Source organism: Mastomys coucha, unplaced genomic scaffold (assembly GCF_008632895.1).
Source record: "Mastomys coucha isolate ucsf_1 unplaced genomic scaffold, UCSF_Mcou_1 pScaffold14, whole genome shotgun sequence".
Classification (NCBI taxonomy): Eukaryota; Metazoa; Chordata; class Mammalia; order Rodentia; family Muridae; genus Mastomys; species Mastomys coucha.
The window spans coordinates 56,408,148-56,417,981 of record NW_022196896.1 but is presented as its reverse complement, the minus strand read 5'-3'; the positions used below and the strand labels follow the sequence as shown (position 1 = coordinate 56,417,981).

At 37.7% G+C, this 9,834-nt stretch overlaps 1 protein-coding gene and 1 long non-coding RNA gene across 2 annotated transcripts in view; one reads left to right on the top strand and one right to left on the bottom strand.

Annotated features, from left to right (window-relative positions):
- Positions 1 to 2,340, top strand: part of LOC116089101 — a 9,050-nt gene extending 6,710 nt beyond the window's left edge. Inside the window, exon 3 of the long non-coding RNA XR_004118154.1 lies at positions 2,283 to 2,340. This is a non-coding gene — a long non-coding RNA (uncharacterized LOC116089101). The remainder of the gene's footprint in view (positions 1 to 2,282) is intronic.
- A 3,194-nt stretch (positions 2,341 to 5,534) lies between these two features.
- The window catches only part of LOC116089399 (protein PRRC2C-like), a 33,564-nt gene continuing 29,264 nt past the window's right edge, over positions 5,535 to 9,834 (bottom strand). Inside the window, 3 exon segments of the mRNA XM_031368964.1 lie at positions 5,535 to 5,948; positions 5,987 to 6,528; positions 6,619 to 7,108. Coding sequence (XP_031224824.1) covers positions 5,656 to 5,948; positions 5,987 to 6,528; positions 6,619 to 7,108 — 1,325 coding nt within the window. The 3' untranslated portion in view covers positions 5,535 to 5,655.

Below are 9,834 nucleotides of genomic sequence, written 5' to 3'. Positions count from 1 at the left end.
GGTCTCAGGCCTGCTAGGGAAGCGAGTGAAAGCCGGATCTTCTTTTATAGCTATGCATGCCTTTCATCACTCTCTTCTTGGCTTCAAAATTTTGGCTTTATCTCAGAGGTGGAATCAGGCGTTTCCTTCTTTCATTTTGGCAACATCATGGATAAAAGTAATATTTAAATTATCTTTAATCTTAGCAGTCATCTGATGCACTCAGAAGTCTATTGAACAACTTAAGGTAAAGTAAATTGGAAAAATTAAGAAGAAAAATTAAGAGATACTTACACATATGTCTTCAATAATATTCTATTCACAACTTTGAAGAAATGGAATTCACCGATGTGTTCATAAAGTGCTTATAATGAAGTGTGGTGCATATATCCAGTAGAATATTTCTCTGCTGTATAAAAAAGTTAAATCATGAAATTTGCTAGTCGATGAATGATACTGGAAAAAGTCACACTGAATGAGGTCATCCAGGTCCCGAAAAATGGCCCACATTCTCCCTCATAGTCTAGATTCTAGATTCAGATCTTATTTTGTATGTTACCATGGAGTTCACTTGAACGGTAGGGAATGAGAAATGGGCCATTGCCAGGGTAGTTATATTTAGAATATGGGTATATCAAAATACACCTGAAATGAAATGGGTGAGAATATAGGGATATAATGTCACAAGAAGGTAGTGTACTAGTCTGGATAGGGAAGTGTTGGTAGCCAGTAAACATTTAAATAAAATGTAGTAACGTATATATAAATGTAGTAATAGCATATATATGAAGAATTTTTTTGGAAACATAATCCTGTGATACACTAAAAATATAATATTAAAGGATACTAGGCCATACAATACTAAGGAACATCAGTGAACATTGGGAACTAAATATTTAGATCAGAGTGAGGCTAGGGTGGTAGGGGGAAGGGAGATTATAATGTGGTTTAAGAAAAACTAAAGGTACGTGTAGAAATTTCATGGTTTTACAAATTTGTAAGTTTTGTATTTTTATTTTTAATGAGTTTGAGAGAATTGCTCCATTTTAGGGAACAGTGCAGCTCTCATAACATATGAGCTGTTAAATGAAAATCTGAGCTGTTAAGTGAAAATCTGACTTTCAGCAGCAATCTGACCTATTGGTTAGAGATACTCAGGGGACAGCCAAAACAATACAGGCTATTGCCATTATTCTTGATGACCAGTCATAAGTAGAAGCAAGATCCCATTGATGAAGATGCCAGGCACTTTGGTTGCAGGATACAGACATAAACAATTTTGAAAAGGACTAGCAAACTCTTCCTCTGGCTAGCCTTTAGAGTGCTGGAAATTTCTATTCAGACTAATAATGAAGGAGCATAATCAGTAACATCACCTAATGGTAGATCTTCCATATTATAATACTGACTTTCCAGCCAAAACATGTCCACTAGGAAAATAGTTGCAAAATGTTTATGGGGATAAACAATTGCTCTCTTGATTGTACATGAGAATTTTCCAATTGAAGGAATTCTATATATTTATCTTTATACCCATAGAATTAAGGTGTTTCAATCCTTGATCAGAGAAGCTTTTTTTTTCCCCCCAGTGGATAGTGGTCAATGCAATGCAGGGACTAATTATTGTTCATAGTACTAAAAATAAGTGATGGGGAGAGTTCAGCCATAGATGGGATATATGCATCAAATTCCACCTCCTGCCAAGAACCATTGAAAATACCAATAAAAGAATTGAAAAGAATGTATAAGTCAGATGATGGGGAGGAATGTTTTGAGCAAATGCCTTCTTCATATGACATGGTTGCTGCACACTTGAATGCATGGAATTTTTAGGTATCTATACATTATCTATATAAGATCAAGCCAGTTAAAATTCTAAGCATGGAGCGTGTAGGTTCCCACAGGCCAGCCCCTGAAGACTACTTGGTGGTTGATGACTGAGGATGGGAAAGTCACTTTTCTATAGGAATATGGTCACTGGTAGGTATCCTTGTCCCGGTGGATGATTTCACGTTCTGTAAACATGTGTGCAGATATAACTTACTAGTGAATTTAAAATAAAAGAAAGGTCATAGGTTTTGCAAAGAGATGCAGTGGAGATTTTTAGGAAAACTAGATGAGCCAGTAATGGGAAGATATGATTAACATTATGTACATGTATGAAAATTTCAAAACATAAATAAAAGTAAAGCATAGATATATATGTAGACATAAAAAGAAATATTTATTTTTATTTAATACACTCATAGATGAGTGTTTAATAATGGTCTGGAAGTAAGAAATCTTATCTTCTCTTTTGACAGACTACAGATATTGCTATGTTCCAAGAGTATTTCATTCACTTCTGGATTCACGTTCGGCATATGGAAACAAATATGTACAAAAATAAATAAAATTTTAAAAATCTTAAAATATGTTAAAAGTCTATCTCACCTTGTTGCTCATGGGATGTTTGGCAGTCATTCAAGAGACTGAGTTATATAAAGGAAGGAAGGTAATAGCAATACTCTAGTTGTAGATTTCAATAAATTTTCTGAAAGTGAAATATGTTCGAAGAAAAGGTTAACACCTATTGGTATGCTAAACCTTCACTTTGATACAAGTTTACATTTATTGAAATGCTACATTGTACCTTATAAATCTGTGCAATTAAGACAGGTTATTCACTTTTTTAACGTTTAAGATTATAGAAATCATATACATATGTCACTTTTCATTGAATTACCAGTTGATGTACAATTAATTTGTACAGCAGAAATAATAAAAGACTAACTGGGAGGGTGAAGAAATGGCTTAGAAATTAAGTGAACTTGGTGTTTTTTCAGAGGCTGGGGTTTGGTTCCCAGTACTCACACTTGGAATCTGGGAATCTGACTCCCTCTGCTGGACCCTTGGGAACCCACTCAATATGACACATAGAGTTAAATGGGTACATAATTAAATAAAATTTTTAAAATGGACTCTTAATAATATGGCAAATTAGTATGCCAAACAGTAACGAGTGAAATAAAACATGGGTAAAAAACAAACCTTTGTACTAAGAATATAAACATACTTAAAACAACTTTATTTTTCAAAATTTGTTTTTATAAGAATAAATTTTATAAAAACCTATTTAAAAAAAAGGTAAAGTAAATGTGACTGATAAACTGTTACATTTAAGGTTTTCTTGGGAACTGTTACATTTAAGGTTTTCTTGGGTACTTTTTTTTTTTAATTGCCAAGGGATGATTCAAACGATACTTTTATTATGACACATACATAGATACAGAATTGTAAAATTTGGTTCTTGATATGGTCTCTTGTCTCTTTTGTGGTATGTGATGAAGCAATGTGCCCTGACTTTCACAGATGTGATGAAGTGAAGCAGCCATATGAAACTGATTTTCTCATGTTTGAGATTTGAATAAGGTCCTTGAAACGGTTAACACTTGACTGTTCCTTTGACATTCTGAACAGGAACATCAGATAAAAGACTGGCGACGTGCAGCACCAGCAGCATAGGAAATGTTTGTAACTTTAATTTTCCAAGACTATATGAAGTCATGACACTGGTGCACCAAGCTTCCTCCAAGGACCTCTCTTTTATGTCAGATAAGGCAATCCTCTGCTACACATGCAGCTGGAGCCATGAGTCCTTCCATGTGTACTCTTTGGTTGGTGGTTTAGTCCCTGGGAGTTCTAAGGGCTCTTGTCAGTTCATATTATTCTTCATCCTATGAGGTTGCAATCCCATTCAATTCCTTCAGTCCTTCCCCTAGCTTTTCCATTGGGGATCCAGGCTCAGTCCATTGATTGCCGGTGTATATCTGCATCTGTATTGGTCAGACGACAGCTATACCAAGTTCCTGTGAGCAAGTGCTTCTTGGCATCAACAATAGTGTCCGGGTTTGGTGTGTGCAGATGCAACGGATCTCTAGGTGGATGGTCTCTGTATGGTCTTTCCTTGAGTCTCTGCTACATTTTTTTTGTCCCTGCATTTCCTTTAGGTAAGAATAACTCTGAGTTAAAAATTTTGAGATGCGTAGGTGGCTCCATCCTTCAACATTTTCAGGTTTTTATTTTGTTTTGTTTTGTTTTTATTTTATTTTATTTACTTCTCCCAATTTCCAATGAATTTAAGAGCTTAATAAAAATATTTTAAAAAAAAGAAATCGTGACACAATACAGAAAATTTATGGGATTAGTAATTGATTGTCATAGTTAGATTTTCTCTTTTTTCGTTATTTACAGAATACTTTATTAGTTTTTGTAATCAAACCCATGTAGATAAGACCTTACATATTTAATACAGTGCATTACCCCTGTACAAATGGAAAAAAATTAATTCAACATTTCTAGACCAATATGGCTGTTAATTTCTTTACAAAACCAACTCAACACAGTAAACTGGGATACTTTTTTCCAAAGTTGACAGCACAGCTAAAGTTTCCAAAAATTCAAATTATATATATGTGTATATATATTTATATTTATATAAAAGACCAATAATAGCAGTATGTTATGCATCAATAACAGCAACAGCTTTTCCAGGTTCTGCAGTCATTTGAACAAAATTGTAGAGACATACAGCACACTCTGTTAAAAAAAAAAGTAAAAAACAAAACCCCAGAAAACAGCACAGTTCTGTTATGTTGTGGTACCTGCCACCATGTTTTTAAGTTAGCTTCTCAATCATCATCTGGAAAGAAAACATTCTGAGCCACATCATTAAAAACAGCTCTGCTAAAGCACGGTCACTACTACATATCATAAAGCAGGGACAAGCTATTTCACATTCATAGAGGTATGATACAGTACTGTCCTACATCTATAATACTAGAGGATACAATTTAAAAAAGGCCTTATTTAAGACTTGATTCTACTTTTCCAGCAGAGGGCCCAGAGGCTGATGTGACACTGCTCTGTAAAGAAACACACTCTTAGATAGGCTTTCCTTTCACTAGCGGCACAGTTCTAAGGATTCATTGTCTCCATGAATGTCAGCAAAAAAAAGTTATTAAAAAATGAAGTATCCCTAAAACAAAACCGTATAACCACTGGACTCATATGAAGATGACCTAGTGGAGACAAGCTAGACCCCACCTTACCAACACGTTATCAAATCTGTTATGTTTAAATGGTGAGACCTCCAAGGAAGGAGATGCCAACAGTGCTTCAAAGCTCTGGACCACAATCAAACCCAGGAGGAAGGGGAGATCAGTTACTACTGTACTTCATTGTGTTCAACCAAATCACCACATTACAAAAATAGCAAGCTGCCATAATAAAAGATAAGTCTCCTCTATCCAGCACCAGTTAGCGTCATTTTACTTCTAAGCCTAGAAATGCCATAGACACATCCAAAGAACACGAGGGAGGGAAAGAACCACAGCTGATGTATTCATGGGACCACCCAGTGTCCAGCTGAGCTACTCTGTGGTATCACTCTCCTCTTAGTTGTGGTGTTTCATGCTCCTTAGGACTAAACTGCACTTAGAGACTGTTTATGCACTTGTATATAAACCCAACTGAAGATGCAAACGTTACACAGGAGGTGCATGCCTGTGGAGCCTCATTGTAATTGGTGTAGCAGCTCTGTCAGTGTAAAATGCTCTATGCCCCTTGTGTCTCACAGGATAATGTCACAGATCACTTTACCCCTGTGGCTGGTGGCATTATTTGACTTCACTTTCCCTATCCAGCCCTCCCGCCCCCAATAAACCACAGCCTTTTTGATTTTGTTTCTTCGCTTTTGATCGCCTGAGGTTTGATTGGTCCCGTTCTAACAGGTTTGGTGGTTATGGTGGGTGCAGGGGGTGGCTTTTCTTCTACTTTTTCCTGACAGGTACCAGGAGGGTCACTCAGCGTTTCAGGTTTACTTGTGCCATTGTCCACTCTCTGGGCTTTGCCTTCTATCTGTTTGCTCTGTTGCTGTTAAGAGAAGAACCGCTGCGTGGACTGAAGAACCTCTGCTCTCTGCTTTGCACCTAGGACCAAATGTCTTGTGGCTGAGTCCTCTTCCCACAGCTCTCCTCTGGGGTGAAAACTGCAGGAAACGGCTGTGCCATTCTCACTGTGGCAGGGGCTGACTGGAACTGTTTCTGATACACAATGCTGTTCATTTTGCTACACTGGCTGTTTGGACTTGCTGATGTAGCCCTGAGTGGACTAGATGTTGGCGTGGTGCTTCGACCACCATTTGGATGTGTTCCTGGTTTGGTATCAGTGCCACTCCCAAAGACTTTTAGTTCCATTTCAGACATTTTCCCTGTGGTGGCCATCATGATATACTGAGTCCCAGCAGGGATCAATCCTCTGAAAGGCTGGCTTACTTGAGCAGGACGGCTCAAGCTCTGAGCCTGGGCTTGTGGGGTTGTGTTCTATAACTGGGGCTGAAGAGTCTGAGGCAAAGCAATCAGAGGTTGTCCAGTAGATCCAAAATTAGTCAGGGAAAGCTGGGATGCTGGTAAAGGTACTGTAACCTGCTGGAGAGCACTTGGTGACTGGGCAGTGTTATAAAAGTTTGTCTGGCCAAGCTGCTGTACTTGTCCAGAATAGATTGGAGGCCTGAGTAAGATTTACTCTTGCCTGAAGAAGAAGTATATCAATCAGCTGAGAACTTCCTAGTCCTGATGCCGGTCCCAGCTGATGCTCTACAGTATGGGGATGGGCTGAGTATTTGAAGTCTGCTGAAAGGCAAGACCTGACTGTGCCTTGGCAAGTTCCTGGTCCTGGACAGCTGCGAAGTTGTGGATAGCTGTACCAGAGAGGACCACGGAAGGCTGGGAAAGACTGCTTTGCTTAAAGGCTGGATGCGATCTATACGGTTGAATTGAAGGACTGAATAATTCCTGAGCCTGGGAAACAGCAGGCCCAGCCCCCAAACTCAGTTGGGCTTGATGCTGCCCCTTGCAGTGAGGCATAGATAGGGATTGGAATCTGCTGAACCGATGTTGGCTGTGAGAGACCAGGTTGGTTGGAAGCCCTGCTGCTGAGCCAGGGATGGTGGAGCCAATCGCGCATGCTGGGTATTGAATAAATGTCTTGTATCCATATAGAAGGCTGGGATTTGAGCTGCTGCGGACTGAGACACATAAACTTGTGGACTCTGCTGTTGGTGTGCAATAAGGGAAGGCATACAGCTTAACTGTGGAAAATGACACAATACAGAAAATTTATATGATTAGTAATTGTCATAGTTAGATTTTCTATTGCTTTGAAGAACCATCATGACAACAGCAACTCTTATAATTGTGTTGGCTTACAGTTTCAGTGTTTTAGTCCATTATCATCATAACAGAAGCATTGTACCATATAGGTAGGCATGGTCCTAGAGAAGGAGCTGAGAGTCCTACATCCTGATGGGCAGGCAACAGGAAGAACATCAGCCTTAACTTCTGACAACTCACAGCACTTCACCTACTTACACTCTCCCTGCAATAAAGCTACACCTACACACACAAGGCCACACCTCCTAATGGTGCCACTCACTGTGGGCCTATGAGGGACATTTTTATTCAAAGTACCACAGGAATTTACAGTATTAGCATTTTTTGACCACTTTCAACATTAACTTTATGTCTTCTTATAATTTCAAGTCTTGTTTGTACTTTGAACTTGGTCACTCATTTACAATTCACTGTCCAGCTCAGTTCCCAGGGATATTGCTTGGTTTTCTTTCTCTCAGCAGTTTATCAGAGGGGTGCTGATGATGTCATAGGCCTTCCTATAAAAGTCTATGTAGTCATGCAACAGTGACTAATTTGATGCCACTTTTCATCACTGGGATATTCCAAAGTCTATATTATATTAATAGAAGGAATAGTAGTCCTAAAGACACGCAAAATAAAACTGTTCTCTGATGAAGAAAAAAGGATACTTTAAACTACTCATGGGTGCTTCTGTGATAAAGGTTCTGAAAATGTAGTCAAAACTTTCTATTGATGACTACATTTGAAACAAATGATTAAAGATTATTATAACGTCTGAAGCAACTCTTATCTACCCAATAGACGTTGCAATTCATCTAAGAATGAGAAAATTGTAACAAGCTCACTGAGGTTCAACTATGACCCAGATAATGTGCTATGTTAATTGTAAACTTTCTCAATACAGACAGTAAGAAAGTTTGATTCCTATATTTATGCTTTTAGACATCTGTAATCATAGAAATGAAGGATTGTCATGAGATAGCAGAGCCACTATGTGGTTAGACATCAGCTGAGCTCTAACAAATCCTAGATCCAAAGTCATAATTCTCACCAGACAAAGTTTTCTACCTTTTTAAGTGTATATACAAGTACATACTAGGTTGTTGTGGTTGTTTATTTATGTTCATATGTGATATAAAAACTTTTATCAAGAAATTATATAACTATTGATTGTTAGTCTCATTTTATAAGGAAATATTTTATTTATACTGATGACTATCAATTATTAAAATATTTGATGTTTTTACTGCACAGTACGTTTCCTTTAACTCATAAAATGTAATATCATACTTAGAACTAATTAGTTGAAAAAGGCTTTTATTTTTATATCATATAATTGAAAATTTAAATCTCTTTGTGTAAATATTCTATGCTATATAAGAAAGCAAAGCAAGACACTGGCAAACAAATATTCAGTGAAACATTTTGTAAGGCTCATCTGCCATTTTTAGGCCCTAAGTAGGCAGACTAGACTAACCCATAAACTTGCTTGGTATGGTTTCCATCTGTCCAAAGACATCGCTGTCCCCTTGTCAAGTTCAGTCTTTGCCTAAAACCTTAGAGTTTAGCATCAATTATTTTTCTAAAATGGGGATGCTAAATATTAAGAGTTAAATATTAAGTGATTTTAAAATCTTTAAGCAGTTTTAATGTAGACTGTTTAATATTACCTTAAAACAAAACCTCATTTCAATTAATCTAATTTTATGGAAATGGGTGAATTGAGTTGTAAAATTATATCTCATGTAACGTATTCTTTGGCTTTTCTTGATTATAAGATTCCAATATTGGAGGCAGGATTTGCCATTAATACATGATTTTTCATTGCTTTGTGATCCTTATGACATGACACAAGTAGAGTTATATCTATATGATCACTAGTAACAATTTCAGGGATCTGTTCACAGATGGTTGAAAAAATTCCATCTTTGCAGGCAAAGACACCTCACTACTTTCATACTGAGGAGAAGACTATTGACCACTGAATTATCTCTTTTCTTGTTCCAGGGACAATTTGCCTTAGGACTGTTTTTAATAAGTAATGACCTCAATTTAAACACCAGCTTTTATGCAGGGAAAATGGAGGGCTTTCCATAGGAGTTCCTAGGGATCCGGGTTACATGATACTATTGTTCTTTCTATGGGTTGCAATCCCTTCATCTTCTTCAATTCTTCCCCTAACCTTTCCACAGGGGTCCCAGACCTCAGTCCAATGTTTGGCCACAAGTGTCTGCATCTGTTTTCAGTCAACTGATGATAGTGCCTCTCAGAAGACAACCATGCTAGGCTCCTGTCTTTAAACACAACATGGCTTCAGTAATAAAGTTATGGGATGGATCATGAATTAGGCTGGTCACTGGATGGCTTTTCTGCCAGAATCTGCCCCATTTTTGTCCCTATATTTTCTTTTATCTTATTGGATGTATTTTTTTATGCATTTTCTTTAGACAGGAACAATTCTGGGTCAAAAAATTAAAGATAGGTTGGATACTTCATCCCTCCACTGAGGGCCATGTCTACCTATAGGAGGTGGTAGTCTCCTCAGGTCCTATGTCTCCACTGTTAGTCAGTTCAGGTAAGGTCATCTCTACTAAGTCGTTGGGGCCTCCCACATCCCAGGTCTCTGGGACTTTCTAGAGGTTCCCTCTGTCCTCTAACTCCT